At 35.7% G+C, this 18646-nt stretch overlaps 2 protein-coding genes across 7 annotated transcripts in view; both read left to right on the forward strand.

Annotated features, from left to right (window-relative positions):
• MED14 (mediator complex subunit 14) overlaps positions 1-11377 on the forward strand; it is a 105721-nt gene extending 94344 nt beyond the window's left edge. For 4 of the 6 annotated variants that reach the window (XM_026713682.2, XM_087937749.1, XM_026713683.2 and 1 more), the window contains 6 exons: positions 5583-5818; positions 6932-7111; positions 7470-7577; positions 7677-7802; positions 8440-8629; positions 10818-11377. In XM_026713682.2, the coding sequence (XP_026569467.1) occupies positions 5583-5818; positions 6932-7111; positions 7470-7577; positions 7677-7802; positions 8440-8629; positions 10818-10891 (914 nt within the window). In that variant the 3' untranslated portion in view covers positions 10892-11377. The remainder of the gene's footprint in view (positions 1-5582; positions 5819-6931; positions 7112-7469; positions 7578-7676; positions 7803-8439; positions 8630-10817) is intronic. The other 2 variants (XM_087937748.1, XM_087937750.1) reach the window with 1 other exon arrangement.
• Positions 11378-12221: 844 nt separating this feature from the next.
• On the forward strand, positions 12222-18646 carry C7HXorf38 (chromosome 7 CXorf38 homolog). The gene is given in 7 exon segments (XM_087937868.1): positions 12222-12266; positions 12784-13008; positions 13010-13060; positions 14646-14690; positions 14692-14781; positions 17438-17596; positions 18446-18646. Coding segments are annotated over 7 exon segments (816 nt in total).

Consider the following 18646-nt stretch of genomic DNA (forward strand, 5'->3'; position numbering starts at 1 on the left):
GAACTAAAACAATGTGTAATAACAACAACAAAGAAAGAAGATACAAAAAACGAATAAAACAATATGGTGAAAATGTCCATTTCAGAAGCAACCAACACATCTTCTACTGGTTACTTGATGAAAATAAAGTCCAAACTAATGTTCACCCATGTAAAGAAATTTTTTTGAAGTTTTGGAAAGAACTGGGGGAAAATCCAGTGGAACACAATAAAACTGCCTCCTGGATCAAAGATATTAAAAAACAGGCAAAATGCACTTAAATAAGATAACTATACTAAATTAACAAATCAAATAAAGATGGATTTAGAGAGCTGGAAAAACCTTCAAATTTCCTTAATGTATAATAACTGTAAATAAAATGAACATTTTACCAAAGATGCTCTTTATATTCCAAAATATTCCTATAAAATTAGAGAAAAGCTTCTTTAAAAATTTGAATCAAATAATGTCAAAATTCATTTGGTAAAGAAAGAGACTGAGAATTAAACTGAAATTAATGCAAGATGCCAAAGAGAAAGGAGGATTCGGCTTACCTGACTGGGAGTTATATTATCATGCTGCAGCACTCACTTGGATAAAATAATGGATTACATTAAGAAACAAGAGGCTACTAATGCTGGAAGACCATGATATCCAAGCAGGATGGCACGCTTTCCTTTGGTATGGAAAAGGCATAGCACATAAATACTTTCAGAGACATTACATGAGACAGGCACTCTTGACAGTGTGAAACAAAATTAAGTATCAAAATTACATGGAAACTTCTATCTGGCTCTCTACATTAGAAGTAAATATGATATTTGATAAATATGGGGAAATTGTGGTATATAAAGATATATTAAGTTAGAAAGGAGAATTGAAAACCAGATGAAAATTGATAGTACAAAGGTGTAGAACTGGAGTGGTTGTCATATTTACAAATACAGTCGAGGTATACATAGGATGTGAAAACATGGGGCATTAATAGAGAGTTAACAACATTAGACAAACTGTTGATATGGACTGATGATAAATTGATCAAGGTGTTACATAGATACTTATTAGACGATAAGGTGGAAGAAGAGCACGTTAAAGAGATAATGGTGGCATGGGCCAAAAATTTCAGACATAACATTGAATTGGTTAGATGGCAAAATTTCTGGGGGAAAAATAGGAAATTAACATTGGCTACATCATACAAGGAAAATTTATACAAAATGTTCTACAGGTGGCATCTTCCTCCAGCAAGACTTACTAAAATGTTTAGAAATTTATCACCAAAATGCTGGAAGTGTAAGGATTTACCAGGTACATACTACCTCATGTGGTGGACATGTAGTCAAGCAAGGAAATATTGGCGACAGATTCAGACATGGGTAGAGCAAATGGTGGGAGAACATATCCAATTTAAGCCAGAACTATTCCTTTTAGGAATAATGACAGAAGGTCATAGCAAAGGCACAACATATTTAATAATACATGTACTGACAGCGGCGAGAATGGTCTATGCACAATATTGGAAGAATGAAAATACACCACCAGAAAGAAAGATAAGAAAAATGCTGGCTTGTACAGAACTGGATAGACTAACTCTAGAACTGAAAAATAAGGGGGAAGCAGAATATTACGATACTTGGAATAAGTTTTATCAATAGTTGCATGAAAGAGGGGAAGGTCAGAACAAAATTAGTTAGAACAAATACACCTAGATTTTTTTTAAGTTTTTTTATTTTTCTTTTTCTAAACAAACAGACAAAACAATACATAAAAACATAAAACCATCTTTCAATTACATACAGTGTGTCGACTGTTTGCAATTCTTTTGTGCTACGTGTCCATAGTCCTTCACAAGTCACATAAATTCTCATATTTTCCATATGTATATATATATATATATAAGTATTATTATCATTATGGTTCTTTCATTTGACAATAACTATTTGTTCCACCACTTCATATAAGATAGTCAACATTTTAAACCAATATGTAATGTAACTTCCATTGCCACTTCATCTAATAAAAAATACATTCTTATATCATTTTCTCTTAAATTCTATTATTTTTATATTGTAAAGTTATCTATAAAATATATCATTTCCACACTTCTTTTTCTAACCATTGATAAAATAAATCATATCTTATAATATTGATTTTCTTCTTGTTCTCTAATTTCAAATGTCAATTTACTCATTTCAGCACATTCCGCTATTTTCTTAATAACTTCCTCCTGTGTTGGTATTTTCTCATTTTTCCAATTCTTTGCAAATACAATTCTAGCTGCTGTTAGTACAAAATACACTTAGATTATTATATATTGTATATTGTGAATATTATATTAATAATATGAATGTTAATGGTTTAGTAATATCTTTGTATGTATGGCAGAATGATGCCAGAACAATTGCACTGTGTTTGATATTTATAGTTGTAAAATATAAGAAAAACAGGCAACCTGAAAAAAAATGGTGAATATTGTTATAATAACTGATATGGTTGCAAAACAAGTAAAGAAGGTCAAGAACTGGAGTGCACTTGATCTGGATGAACTGCATGGATACTGGCTAAAACACCTGACCAGCCTCCATCACTGCATGACCACTCAATTTGACAAAATGCAACAAGCGAAGAATAGTTCAAAGCTGGCCGAACATACTTGATAATGAAAGATCCAGAAAAGGGCACAGAACCAAGCAACTATCGCCCAATTACTTGTCTGCCAACAATGTTCAAACTTTTCACAAGAATACTGGCAACTTCAGTATTCAATCATCTGATGGAAAACAATTTATACAAAATGTTCTACAGGTGGCATCTTCTTCCAGCAAACAGTTTGTATCCGGTAGAACAAAAACAAAATTATAAAAAAATCAAGAGGACCAAAAGATCAGCTGCTCATTGACAAAATGGTACTGAAAAATGCAAAACGAAGAAAAACAAATTTAAATATGGCATGGATTGATTACAAGAAGGCATTTGACAGCTGGATTAACGCCTGACTGGAAACCTTTGGAATCAACAAAAATATTTGTACATTTTTGAAAGCAAATATGCAAAAGTGGAAAACAGTTCTAACAGAAAATGGGGAGAACATTGGTGAAGTCAACATCAGACGAAGAATCTTCCAAGAGGACTCAACTTTCACCACTACTGTTCAACATCTCATTAATTCCACTGACAATAATCCTACAAAACACAAAACTGGGATACCAAATCTCAAGCCAACGTGGCAAGATAAATCATCTACTATACATGGATGATTTAAAAATCTATACAAAAACCCCCACTGAACTTAAATCAATACTTAACACAGTTCAACTGTTCAGCAGCGATATCAAAATGAACTTTGGACTTGAAAAATGTGCTATATTATCCATGCAACGAGGAAAATGGAACAAAATAGAAGGAATAGAACTGGGAAATGGAAGCATAGTGAAAGGATGATGGTTACAAATACCTAGGCATATTGGAAGCAGATAACATCTTGAATGGAAAAATCAAAGAGTCAACGCAAAAGGAATACATCAGGAGGGTCTGCAAAATATTAAAATCAAAGCTGAATGCTGGAAATATAATTAAAGCCATTAATACATGGGCAGTTCCAGTGATACACTAATCAACTGGACTTTGAGTAAACTGGAAAACTTGGACCGGAAAATGCGCAAACTTGTGAAAACGGAGAACATTATAAAAACCACGGAAAAAAGGTAGAATATAAGGAAAAACGGGTGAATGATAGATTAAATGGACAGAAAACTAAAGTTTTGCATGGACAGCACTTGAACAACATTGAAGGAAAATGTTATAACTTGACATGGGCATGGCTTAAGATAGGAACCATCAAGAAAGAAATGGAAGGTTTAATACTTGCTGCTCAAGAACAAGCACTACAAACTAATTCCATGAAAGCGAAGATACAAAACACTGACAATCTAACTGCCGACTTTGCAATGACAAAGTTGATACTTTTTCACATTTAATATGTGAGTGCAGCAAAATCGTGCAAACTGATTACAAAGCTAAATATGACCAAGTTGCTAAATTAATCCACTGGTCATTATATAAAAAATACGACTTACCTGTATCCAAAGAGTCATGGGAACATAAAATGGAAAAAGTTGTCGAAAATGAGAAGGTGAAGATCTTATGGCACTTTCAAATACAGACAGATGGTCATTTGGAACATAACATGCCAGATATCACAGTTGTCGAAAACTGAAGAGTACAATTTATTGATATCGCTGTACCAGAAGACGCCAGAGTTGAAGAAAAAGAACTGGAAAAAAACACAAAATATTGCAACCTGGCCATTGAAATTACACGATTATGGATGAAACATGTAACAGTGATACCTACTGTCATTGGGGCAAGAATTTTATATTGTCCAAGAATTTTATAAAATACATCAAGAAATTGCAGTTTCCTGCAATAACACCAGCAAAACTGCAAAAAACTGCACTACTCAGAACCTCATACATCTTAAGAAGATACTTGATTGATACCTAGAATGTTGGCAAACATTAGCGCCAATCAGTTATATTTGTGATACATTTTAAAATGTTCAGTTGACTGAGTTTCATGTTTAATGAATATGAGATAACAACAGCAGCAGCAGCAGCAGCAGCAGCAGCTCTGCATTTGGAGTTTTCTCAAACTTAACCGAACAATCATTTTTTTCTGATGGATAAGCTGCCAGTTTAGAAGTGAATTTAGAAGGCTCAATGGAACTGGTGACAACAACAAAATATAACAAATGTGCAATTTCCAAACACCTAGAAAAAAATAATGTACACAAAAGTAGAGAAATTGTGTGTTCATGTTTATACTTTTGGAAGTTAGAAAAATGCTAAGCAGTTTAGAATTTCAGAAATACTTATTTACTTGTGAGTGTGACTTCACAATCACCAGGAGTCAATTCAGCAGTATTGACTCCTGGTGATTGCTTAAACAAGTCCCTACAGCTTTCTTGGCAAGATTTCAGAATTGGTTTGACATTGCCTATTTCGGCTAAAAGAGAATCACTGGCCCAAGGTCACCCAACTGGCTTAGTGTCTAAGGTGACATTAGAACTTATAATTTCCCAGTTTCTAGCCACCACACCAAATTGGCTCTACTCACTTAGTTACTGGATTATTTCCACCATAGTCAACAAGCTCTCAGTAGCTTACAAGGAATACAACAGTGATAATGAGAATATTCATTTAAAATAACATAAATGGCAACAATAAGTAAAGGAAATAATATAATAAATGGTATGATTTTTTTAAAAAAAATCAAGAAAATGCTCTTACAGAAATAGTATTTGATTGTACATTTACATTCTGTTCGGCCTCCAAAGTTTAAAATTTGTTGATAAGGTTTTCATCATTTTGGTTATATACAAAATAATACCAGGCTGTTATAAATACGAAATCTTTGTTATAGTAATAATAATTACACAGTCATCCAGATTTTTAGTATGTTTGGGTAAGACTGGGATCAAACTGAAGAATTGCTGGTATTATAAGGACCCTAGGCAAAATCTTATTGAAATTCACCAAATACTGTGAGTCTGCAATTCCTCTATCTAAGAGTAGGAGGACTAAGATCTTCTTTATTTTTACTAGGTTCTCAAGCAGTGCCAACCAATATGCCTCCACCGCGTAAACTACCTCACCGTTCCTGGGCTGCATCCATACCAACAATTCTCACTCACAGTGCCTTAAATGTTTTATTGCTGCCCTCACCAACCCCTGGACTCATGCCAGGGCTTGCAGGAAGTTATCTTTGTTCACCACTTGAACGTTTTCTTGGATCGGTTATTATGAGGAGGCATCTCCAAAGGATTATTCAGCAGGAAACGGTACCTATAGGATTAAAATTTTTAATTCCATTAAGCAGTTGCTGAAAGGCAAAGCCCCATTTTTTTCTTCTACCACAGCTTTAGTATGCATGGAAGTAGAAATTGTATTTTTGCAAAACATGTTTTTAATAGTTTGTAAGCATGTGAAACAATATGTTTATCCCAAATGTGGCTCATTCATTACTATATTATCAGTCCTTTTATTGAAAAATCCCAAGGTTCCTAGGTATGCAAATTTGAAAGCATCTTCTTTAGTGTTTTATACAGGTAGTCCTTGACTTACATCAGTTCACTTGGTGACCATTCAAAGTTAGAACAGCACTGAAAAAAAGACTTATGACCATTTTTCACACTTATGACCATTGCAGCATCTCCATGGTCACGTGATTTACATTCAGACTCTTGATAACTGTCTTACATTTTTGATGGTTGCAGTGTTCTGGGGTGATGTGATCCCCTTTTGTGATTCTCTGCCAAGCAAAGTCAGCAGGAAAACCAGATTCACCTAACAACTGTATTATTAACTTAACTACAGTGATTCACTTTAACGTGGTAAAAAAATGTCATAAAATGGGGCAAAATTCACTTAAACAAATTTCTCACTTGGCAACATAAATTTTGTGCTCAATTGTGGTCGTAAATTGAGGACTACCTATATTTGGAAACATTTGGTCCAAATTCTGACTCCTCCATGAACTTGTTTGTTGCCCATGTCTGTTCTAATTAGTAGCAAAATAAAAATCTTACCGAAGATACATTTCATATTTGAGGAATTGAGGAAAAAAATATGTGTTGCTTTGTTAAGATATCAAATAGACAATGCTCACTGCTAAGATGCTATAAAGTATTTTTTTGTCGTAGGAGTACAAAGCAGTATGCAGTGCTTCACAGTTTAAATGTTCAAATAAGTTATTTTTGTAAAGCTACTATATTGATCATCCAGCAACTTATTAATTATTGACAGTAGAGAAGAACCTGTTAAATTTCATCAGCTAGTAGCAATGATGCCTTTCATTTCCGTTTAAATAAAACTTTCTGTTCTTGTTCAGACCATAATAAAGCTTGGATGAAAACTCATTTCAATCAGATATCTTGGCTTTTTTTAAAAAACAGCTGCAGCTAATCAATTCCAATGAACCTGGAGTGATCATGTTCAAAACAGATGCTCTGAAGTGCAGAGTTGCCCTTAATCCCAAAACTAACCAGACCTTGCAACTAAAAGTAGCTCCTGAAACTGCGGGCCAGTGGAAGCAAGAAGAATTGCAAGTTTTGGAGAAATTTTTTGAAACCAGGGTATGTATTTGTTCCATGTTATTGTAATGTAACTTAGGGCTTAATAAATAAAGTAGTTAGGGTGCTGTGATTTTTCATGGGCAGTCAGTAAGAGATAAAAGGTCTTTGAACTAATTTTCATGGAAAGAGCAGAAGCCACTGTTCCATGATCAGGAGCAGAGAAACATTGAAAAAAGATTTTTAAAGCGGTATCCAACCATGGGCATCCGATCTAGCTTTTCCTAGTTTCGTGACGTTCCTTTGAAGTAAACTATAACTTTCACAATATTACTAATTAGATAAATTACAATTTATTCTGGAGATAAAGCCAGGGAAAATTTACCTAAGAAACATTATAAAAATACTGCATTTATTGCAGGTTGCAGGGCCACCATTCAAAGCCAATACTTTAATAGCCTTTACCAAGCTATTAGGAGCCCCTACCCATATTCTTCGGGATTGTGTACACATCATGAAACTAGAGCTCGTAAGTCCATTTTGTTTTTTATCATTATTGCAAATATTTTCTCTACTTAAATTGAAAGTGGATTATTTATCTATTTCAATGGCTTATTTTATTAATTAGTTTCCTGATCAGGCAAGCCAGCTGAAATGGAATGTACAGTTTTGTTTGACAATTCCTCCAAGTGCTCCACCAATTGCACCTCCAGGAACACCTGCTGTTGTGCTGAAATCGAAAATGTTGTTCTTTGTAAGTAAAATAATGGGTGCTAATGCTGATGGTTCTATTTGGTGTGGTCTTTAAGAACACATGTAATAAAGTTAATTCACTGCTTTATCTGAGCTTAAGTATGACTAGCATAACCTATATTAATAACATCTTTTGAAAGAAGCATAAAACCTTTTTGGAACTCGTCTAGTTTCTTAGATTTAAAAAATAGTTCCTATTTAATTTGTTATGATTAGCACTGCCTTCCCTAAATTAATACACTTATGAACAGCAACTTCCAGAATTCCAAGCAGCAGGGGGGAAAAAACGATTAAAAGGCACCTATTTTCTTCTGAAATATAGCCTTTTAACCTCATATATGCAGATGTAGCTATTATCAGCAACTATAACAAGCTCTAACAATAATAAAATGGCACCTGCATCATGATGCAATTGATACAGATACAAATGATACAATTACATACATAAATTGCATAATTTGTATGAGATTATGGTGCATGTATCATTATTTGCTCATCTGGCTTTTCCATGAACACTTGCGGTAATTCTTTACTAGAATTATTCAGTTATATATTCAAAATTAAATTTATGATCTTAAAACACTGTATGGATGCAGAATTACTATGGTAATCATTGTATATATTATTCTGTTTGGCAGCTTCAGCTAACACAAAAATCTGCAGTCCCACAAGAAGCCATGAGCATAATTGTTCCAATCATTTATGATATGGCTTCGGGGACCACACAGCAGGCAGACATTCCTCGGCAGCAGAACTCTTCAGTTGCTGCTCCCATGATGGTTAGCAATATTCTAAAGAGGTTTGCAGAACTGAATTCACCACGGCCAGGTACTGTACATGTGCAGTAGGTCAAATCATCTGCATGCTTGAGTTGCTAGAGTCTCAACAATCACACTTTAAATATTGCACTTTATCATGAAATCTTGCTTTGCCTTCATTGGTTTTATTAAAGCCTGGTTTTAGTTAATGCATGTACATGATAAACTGTCTGAATATACTGCTCTGTGGTGTCAGAAGGGTTGTATTATTGACATGACATGGACTTTATATTATTGACCAAGGAGGTGTAATGCACTTGATGATTTGACTTATACTACTGTGGTCATAGTTACACTATTTTAGGCATTACCATGTGACTTGCTATATATACTTATGTAAAAAATGGCACTTGTTAGTCATCCTGCACTATAGGAATATATCTTCCCATTTATTGGAATTTATTTGTTATGAGGCTGGTTGCCTAACTTGTTCTCATTCGTACTCTTTCAAGGAAAATTGGGGAACTAGCAAGATGGACCGATTTATAAATTATTTATAAAGCACCATATTATAGTACTAGCTTTATTTTCTGTATTTCATAACTAACATCTTGCCTTGATTGTATTTCCTCTTCTGTGCTGCCTTCTTTGTTTCTGTGAGATGCTTTTGTATTCCATTTATCTTTTTCCCTTAATAAAAGTGTTAGAAACTTTTGAAATGCACTTTTTTCAACAGTTTTATTCTTGGGTTTGCAGTTTCTGCCCAAGACAATAATCTCTCAGATGATTTCTTCTTTTCTTGTTAACTGCTTTTGGGCTTGGTTTGAAATTACAAATAATTATATTGGCTTTATAGGGTAGTATTATCATACTAATGAGCACTGATTCTAAAATTACATTATATACACCATGACAATATGCAAGCAGTTTATAGTATTGAGGTGTTATGGATAGTGCCTCTTCAAATGCTTGCCTTTATTTTTGGTAATACTCCACCTGAACCTCTGATCGTCATGGAGGTAAATGACTTTGGGACAGTTAGCCATATATTTCCATCAAGGTATATGGTTCAAGGTGAATTATCCAACATTCATGCATGCTTCAGAGAGCAGCTTAACTGTGAGTTACTTAAGCAATGATGCTTTTGGGAAGGGAAATGTGGTTATAGTTTGTAATTGAACAATTAGTGGGGCATTGGTCCCCTGACACTACATTTAGAGCTTATCCAAAACTGGAAAAAAATAAAATTAGCATATATGGTTTTAAACTTGCAGCATCTTTTCTCACATTGTTATAAAACATAATGGCATCAAAATAATTAATTCATGCCTTCTAAATGGAAGCTCTGAGACAACTCCATGGCTACTTTTCACTGTCTTATCATTTTGAAATAAAAAGTTGAAGTCCAGTGTACATTTAAGTAACATACATACTCTCTGCTAGAAACCTTCCTATGTTATAAAGGCTTCATTTATTGTATTGCTTAAAGGGTAAACACAGCATCACTTTCAAAAGCTGTGGACATACAGTTTGTGGATTTTTTGCCTGGTTAAAAATAAAAAAAGCATTCTGTTTTGAGTTATCACTTTTGAAATTGTGGATTTCTTTCGTCTTTGAGACTCTTGTCAAGAAAAGTGTTGGGATTCTCCTAGAGTTTTTTTGATGGTTTGTATGGTGTTGATATAATTAATTCCAAATACTACTGACTTCTTACTCAGATTTAATAACTTTTTCATTTGAAGATTGAAAATATTAGAGTTAAATAGTTAATGTAACTACTATTAACAGCAATACCAGCAGTAGCTGTCAAATTGTTTCACACTTTCTAATATCAAAAGTACGATTCAGTATTATTAGTATGAATTGGTCATTCTTTAGCAATATCGTTTAGCGTTCACATTTCCTTTAAGGAGCACAGGATATACCTGGGAGACTGAGAAAAATATTTAAGCCAAACATAATTTGGTTTTTGGCTCTTTTAAATGCACGATCTTTCCTGCACATGGAAAATCTCATTAGCTTGGCTAGGATGATATTTGTTCATATTGTGTATTATTGGTATTTAAAAGACATACCTTGTTTTCTATACCGATTGGACACTTTCTAGTAAGTTAGAACAAAGCAGTAGTATAGACCATTAGAATTCTGTTAAGGTGCATAAATTGTATATTTGTTATTGTTAGTTGTTTGTCTTTTGTATTTACCACTGCCATAATGTAATCCACTTCTCTAACTTCTTTTTCTTTCCCTTGTTCTAGGTGAGTGTACAATCTTTGCAGCTGTTCGTGATTTAATGGCTAACCTTACATTGCCCCCTGGTGGGCGCCCATAGGCGTTTATACAAAGGGTAAAAATGAGATGAAATGGAAAAACTCTGAAATAAAGCCTTTGGTTACTTAGAATGGAAGAGACATTTTCACATGTCACAATTTTTAAAAAGCTGATACAATGGATTGGCCTACTTTCAGGGATGCACTTTCATCAGTTTTTTTTCCTTGGTACAGCACTCTTAAAATGTTTTAAGACATTTCAGACTCATAATAAATATGTATCCACTTACAAGTAAAGAGTTAATATTTGGTTTTATACTTCAAAGATTATGAAAATGCCAAATTGTTTATTTAAATGTTTTTTTCTGATGTCTTGGTGTAATAGTCTTTTTTTAAAGCAGAGCTGTCATTTTTTGAATACTGTAAAACTATGAAAAACTTTATATTGAAACTGTATTTTAATATTACTGCTTTGAAATGTTAAAATGGACTTGTTATAAACTTGTCCAAAAAGCAATATTTAATAAACTAGATTTTTTTAAAATAAAGGGTTATTTTTAAAATGCATTTATATAGGAAAAAAATCTGGATGGCTGTTCTTTTCCTCAACTTTATTGGTCTCAGACAGTACCTTGCTGTCAGCTATCTTGAGTTCTAGTACCCAGTGCACCTTCTGTCCAGCTTTTTAAATTTATGCAGTAAATGATAGATGAATTTTAAACAGATCCTTTTTAAATAGAGCAATTTTTTTTATTGGATATGAGGGAAAAGGTGAAAATCATATTCAGTATTGCTAAATGAAAACTAAAAATATACTGTGTATGGGTCATTCATCCAAGGGGAATAATAAGAAACCTGTTTGAAATAGCATCTTAAAGTGATTGTTCCATATTGCAGCTGTATTTTGTCAGTTCATTTATTGTGTCCAACTGTTGGCCATCTTAATGGCATGAAAATCCACATGTGTATTGAATTTAGGTTTACCATATATCTACACAAACGCAGGAACAATGGCAAGATGGACAAATGGGAGAAGAAGGCACACACTTTCTTGCCATCTGTTACAAAAATTATGGTGAAAAACTGCAAAAGCAAAATGTATTTAGGTCTACATGTATATGAATATTTTCCAGCATCATAAAGCCTGGTTTTTGAATTGCAGGAATAGGTGAGAGCCAGTTGGATGCAAAAGCTTTCCACAGTAACTGATTTAGCTGGCAACAGGGTACTACTAATCAAGCAATAAAAGTCAGAGCTGTGTTTGGTAACTTTCAGTTTCTGCTTACTAGGGAAGCATGCCTTGCCAAGAAAAGCTTACAAAAAATATACCTGTTAAAATACTCAACACACTGGACAATATTTATTTTTAAGGCTGCCTGCTGAATATAGGACATGAGGACTAAAAAGAGAACATACCCTTCTGTTGCTAAACGCCAGGTAACACTAGTTGAACTCAAGCACTAAATTAAAACAGTACTGTTACTTCCTAAAAAGATGGAAGTGGACAAGATCTCTACATCAGCCTGAGTAAGTGCTGGTGCAGAATGCAAAAAAAGCCAGCTTTTTACATAGAGTAAATGAAAGCTACATACATTCAGAATGGAAACATGCCTGGAGAGTTAGAGAAAGCAAACATCCAAGGAGGACATCGAATTAGTGAAGGCTGTGCTTCAGTAACTTTGGTGCTCTGTTCTGTAGGGTACTATTTTCCAGATAATTACTTGGACAGGGAATTATCCTGAAAACGTAAAGGTAGAATGCAGTTCCCCTATTGGGTCTCATGCGAAAGAAAGATTGGATTGCGGAAGGATGACTGCTAAATCTTGAGAATCGAGTACTGGCTATTTTCTTGAGGAACACTGAAGTAACTATTCGAAGAGGACAAGGGAATCTGAATGCGGATTGTTAAAAAGATTGCCGAAGGCTTCCGGCCTTTTTCATGAAATGAGGACAGAAATCCGCCCCGCTTTTTCACAGCCTAAATCTGGCTATTCCCTGGCGACGCGAATACAGGCTGGTTCTGGTGGAACTGGCTTCGCAATTCAACTGTGCCGAATATAAAAACTAGTTGAAGGCCGGACACAGCCGCCTCCTGTTGAAAGTTGCTCTGCAGCGCTTCGCCAATGAGCAAATTCACACCTTCCACCGCCAGATTATCGCCAGCGACTCAGCTCACTTAAAGTCCTTCAGGTTTTCGGTGTGGTGGGCACTGCATCCCTCGAGGCAAGCAGGTGAGGCTTCCCACTCCGGACCCAGAGCTCTGGCTGTCGCAGGAGCGGGTGGGACATCGCGCTACGTAGCCTCTGCAGAATAGATTGCCCCCAGTTTGCACTGAATTTGCCTGGGTTGGATCCTTCTGGGACGTAGACTCTTTCGGAAACAATCGACACCCGTTCGCTAATTCATTCCTGAAGAATACTTGCATCTTTGTTTGCCACCATCGCAAACTTGCATCTTTCCTCCATCTGGTGCTGGGAAAGATGCAAATCCTGTCCAGCAACCTCCAGGAGCTTGAGGAGTCTTGAGGGAAGGCTGCATTAGCCATTTTAATTCCAATTCTGCCTTTTAGTCGGCGGCTTTCTTCCTCATCCTTTTTTCATTGTTAGGAATATACTCTTCTCGCCGAGACGAGGATTTTACGCCTCTCGCCACTCCTCCTCTGCTCTGCTTCATTCTTAACCGCCTTCTCATGGCGCCGCCTACATAAACACATGGGAAGAGGGGGCAGGCTTGCCAGAGGAAGTCTGGGTGGAACAAAGAATTTGGCCCACCAACCAGTGCCGCCTCTTATGAAAGGAGTAAAAAGCTTCCTCCCGCTAAATACTTGCCATTTGTCCTTTCCTTTTACATAGCATGTGGTACGTTCTCCATACTTAATTAGAATGGAGGGCAGGTTCTCTAACTGGCCACTAGTTTCTGGACATGATTTCCAAGTTACAAAACTGAAACTCATTTTAATTCCTAGCTCTCATAATAAATATTTAGCTTAGCAAATTATATTTCAGCAATTCCAAAATTAGTGCAAAAGACATAATAAAGACATGAATATCTCTAGATATGTGAAAATATCTAGAAAAATTATGTAATCATATTTTTAAGTCAGAATTGACACAACAAAACATGCACAACAGTAATAGTAAGAATACTTACTATTCTTTTAGCTATTGGTTTTTTTAAGGACCATTGAAAAGATTAAGTTGTTATATACCAATTTGTATTCCATGGCAGTTTTTCAAAGTGTTCTTAACTATCATCAATGTGAAAGCCTTCACATCTACTCTTCTTTATTCAGCAGAATCACACAAGTTTTTTTACACATCCAAATGCAGGTTATGATTTGCATTCAAAGGTGAGTTTGCAAGTGCATTGAAGTATGCAGAGATTAAACATGATTTGCTGAAGATTTTTATCACAGTGTGATGAATCGATGGACATTTTAAGATATAAGACTGGATGCACTGAGTTAAGATTGAAAGATTGAAAGACATTTAATGGCAATTTTTAAAATCCAACTCATTTTTGGTAAAACGAAACAATTTTCAACTGGTAGTTTGTCATAAAGTTTTAGAGACATTTTCCACAGAAATATATAGAGGACCCTATTGGATGCCAGTGTGGAACACTTATGAGTAACCCATTAAAATTACAGATGTTTGTTGCCTCAGCACCTTTGCCTTTCTTTTTCTTTTGGAAATATTTTTTGTCCTTTCAATTGAAAAAAAAATCTAAAATAGTCTTCGTGATTTCCTTGGGTAAAGGATTGTAAGCATCTGAGATTGGAGAGTTGTTTATATTGGTGTTTATTTTGCTTTGCAGTTTCAACCTATCTGCTTCTTATGTAAAGAATGGAAAAATGAAATTTTTGAACCATCACACAAATAAAATGGGGGAGTTTTATTGGGGGAACTGCAGATCTTGGCTCTGGCTTTCTAATTCATGGGAGCTGGCAAAGGTAATACAAGATAGTTATCACCACATAATATAAATTTCAAAAATGGAGCAATTGGGGGTGTGTGTGATTCTTTTCTGATACTCCCAAGGAGAGATTAAAATACACGGGCATTGATGTAAGATTGTTATACAATTACATTCTTAGCTATGGATAGTATGTGCATTGCCACATCATGCTTTGGAGCTTCTTTCTATTAGAAGATGTAACAGCATCTGGGTGTCATACAGTACAATTTGTAGTAAAGATAGGTTGATGTAGTGCTCCAGATTTAGTTCAGAAGGTATTTCAAAATGTGTAGGAGTGCATTGTAACATCTATGTGCCCCTCATTAGAACAGTCCATTTGTTTTAAAGTACTCCTTTGAAGTGAATCCAGAGGGCTGCACAATTTAGTATACACTAGAAAGTCTCCAATCTTCCTGGATATTGCTACACTGATACCCTGTGTGTTTAAGTGCAGAGAGAGAAAGATAAAGCCCAAATATGTTCGCCTGCTCTGCCTACTGACCTTTGGAATATAATTATGTTGGATTTCAACCTCCTATAATTCTCAGCAATATGAAAGACCCACAAAGACTGTCAGTAAGATTGTAAATAGGAAAATGACAGCTGCGAAAATAAATTGAGGCAAATCCACTTTTCTTGTGAACAAGAAACCTAAGATTACAACCTGTTATTGCTACCTGCATTCATTTGATTAATTTTATTATCTGATATAAAGCTCAGTTATAAAATTGACAGGGTTCCAAGTGTTGGAAATTACTTAAGCCAACAAAAACTTGGATCAGTGAAAACAGAGTTTTTACTTTAAGCTTAAATCAAAGCATAAAAGAAAAAGCTATTTGCAAAGAGCAGTGGTATCTCAGCTGACCTTAATATGAAGTTTGAGCCAAGCCAACACCTTAGATTTCAAAGCATTACAATTTATTCATTTCTATCCCGATGCCTCCCTGTCCCTCCTACATCGGATCCATTGGCCGGTCACAGCTAATTGGAGTCGCTTTTGGAGACAACAGTATCTCCTTCTTTGTTCTTTTTTATTTTCTCATATTACATTTCCATCAACACCTCCCCATAAACATAATTGCCTATGTGGCTTTTTCTTAGCTTCTTAGCTTCTTGGCGTAACGGAATCTCCCCTCAGCCTGGCCTCTTTGCTAGCATTCCTAGAACAAAGGACTATTTCTAACACTGCTACATTTTATTTTTGATCTCTCTCTTATTCCTTACAAATGTAATACACCCATAGCAAACAGGACTCCGAGGCAAGCAGATTCCTCAAATATTAATTATATTGGACATATATTGGCAACATCTGGTGAAAACACACTCTAAATGTTCCTGCCGTTTTCACCTAATTAAAAATAAAATCCCCCCCTTCCCAAACAATCAGTCATCAATCCATCCAAGTAAGAATTTATTAGAGAAGTCATATTGGCACATCTGGGGAAAACCTGAATCTGAATTCACACATTTCCCCCTGCTACACTAAAACTCACACCCAGCCTCTTATTGATGATCCTCAAGTCACACTCTCCAATCTACCTCAATTCTGAATTCCTGCCAAGTCCAGTCACTCCCCTCCAAACTCCAGCGACTCGACCTTGAGCTCTGGTGACAAAATGATGTGGCTATCCTCCCTTCTCACTACTCCCTCGTTCCCACAGTTACCCATCCCCTCTTGTGACAGCCCCAAATCTGAATCAAGATGGATCAGGGCTGACAATTAGATCAATGTTGTGAGTTCTTATCCCTGCTTTACCCACATGGACATTTCAGGTTGTCTTTCAGGAGAACCTACACTGTGGTTAAAGTTGTGATGTTAATTAGTTGATTAGAACCCTCCCCTGATGGCATTGTTGCCTGAAACTGACAAGACCTTAATCAGTTTCACACCGATTGTCAATGGTAGGAAACTTAATCCTAAATGTGCACATTGATTAGAAAATTGCTGAGGTAGCCACAAAGTGAGAAGTGGCTGTGTTTCTTCCTCATCCTAATGTTTAGATATAAATAAACAAAATAAACAATATAATATAATCAAATCTTGATCTGAACCTTTTGAAATAAAAAAACCCAATCTTTTTCTTTTGTAATACTATGGTATGGAATGAAAAGTAAGGGACCGCAACATGAACATTTTACTTTCAATCAGATAAGTTGATTTGCTAGGTATAGGTTTAAATCTGATTTGCTGTAGGATTTTCATTTGCATGCTTTGAGTTGGGAATGTTTCCTGTGGAGTGCTATGCATATTTCCTTGGGCAAAGATTATGGATGCAATCTAGAAAGTTTTTACTTCTTTTTTTATAATTATACTTAATTGAACTTTTTTCTAAATTATTCATATTTTGTGAAAAGATGTAACATTTCTTTTCAGTAGTTTGTATATGTGTATAGATGTCAAATACCACATAGTATAATAAATGTAAGATTGATTTTTTGTGTGAGAAGGATCACTAAAATAGTATCTTCCTTCATGGACTTTTGAATATATTTTCCACATGGAATGTTTATTAGCTGGTAATATTGACAGCATTATGTTGTTCTGGCATAAAATTTGTGTTACTTGGAGCTGTAATTTAAGAACTGGATCTCACTTGCCATTGCTCATAGCAGATTTACAACATGATTTTGCTATATATTTATACCTTTAGGTGATAAAATGCTGCAATGAGCTAATGCATTCTGCAAATATGAAAGTCTCTTTTTCCTGGAGGAAAGAATTTGTAAATCATGTCCAAAATTTGCTGACTGAATTCTACCAAGTTCCCGAGGCTCAGACAGCTTGTCATAGGATAAAAAAGATAATACTTGTAGATATTCTAACATTTTACATGGCTGCAATTATTAATATTTATTCCTCAGTTTGGCACTCTAATCAAAATTGGACAAAATGACACTTGTATTTTATAGTCTAAAACAGTTTTTATGGCAACCTTTTTTCAGGCCATAAAACCTGTTAGTTAACAAATTCCTAGAACCTCTGATCCTCAGAATAGCAGCTCTGGCTATTTTTGTGTGAAACAAGAGTTATCTTTTCCAGTGTTTCTTAGAAAAAACACTCTGGATGCCCTGGCTGCGTTGAATTGGTTTGTCTGTTTCTCGGTTGCCTAGAGTTGCCTGATGGCGAGATCAATGGCATATAAATGTAATGAATAGCCAATCATGGAACCCCTTAAAGTTCTTGCAGAATCTATTCTGTGGAGCACAGCTGGAAAAGCCCTAGTCACATGATGGTGAACCTATGGCATGCGTATCGGAAGTAGCACACAGAGCCATCTCTCCAGGCATGCCAGCCATTGCCCGTTGCTCTTCTGGGTTCCGGCGTACAAAGGGGTGGGATTCTACCAGTTTGCACCTATTCGCTAGAACCAGTTGTTAACATTCTAAGCAATTTGGAGAACCGGTTGTTAGGAGAAATTACTGTCCTAATCCTGTAAGGAAGGCAGGAAGGAAACATTCTGGTGTTGCTTACAGAAACTGCCTCTCCGTTAATCCTTATTACATTCTTGGCAGGACTAGACTTCCTGTCTCCGGAGCTTCTCTGGAGTTTTTTCCCCTTTCTTTGCTGGTACCTTGCTTGTGTGGAGTGACCATTCAAAATTACAGTGGCACTGAAAAAAGTGACATATGACTGTTTTTCACACTTATGACTGTTGCAGCATCCCCACAGTCATGAGATTTTCCAAACCAGGGAGATGTGGCTCTCCTCAACCTGCAAGGTGCCCTCTTTACTTCACCACCCCTACAGGGTGGCTATGACTCCTTTTGGAGCCCTTCGACAGGGAAAGCTGAGTGGGGCCGCAGAGCTTGTGGTCCTCACCTCCGACACCACCAGAAGCATAGCCAGAAGTCCCATATAG

This window comes from Pseudonaja textilis, chromosome 7, assembly GCF_049901715.1.
Source record: "Pseudonaja textilis isolate UNSWEBS1 chromosome 7, rPseTex1.2, whole genome shotgun sequence".
NCBI lineage: Eukaryota > Metazoa > Chordata > Lepidosauria > Squamata > Elapidae > Pseudonaja > Pseudonaja textilis.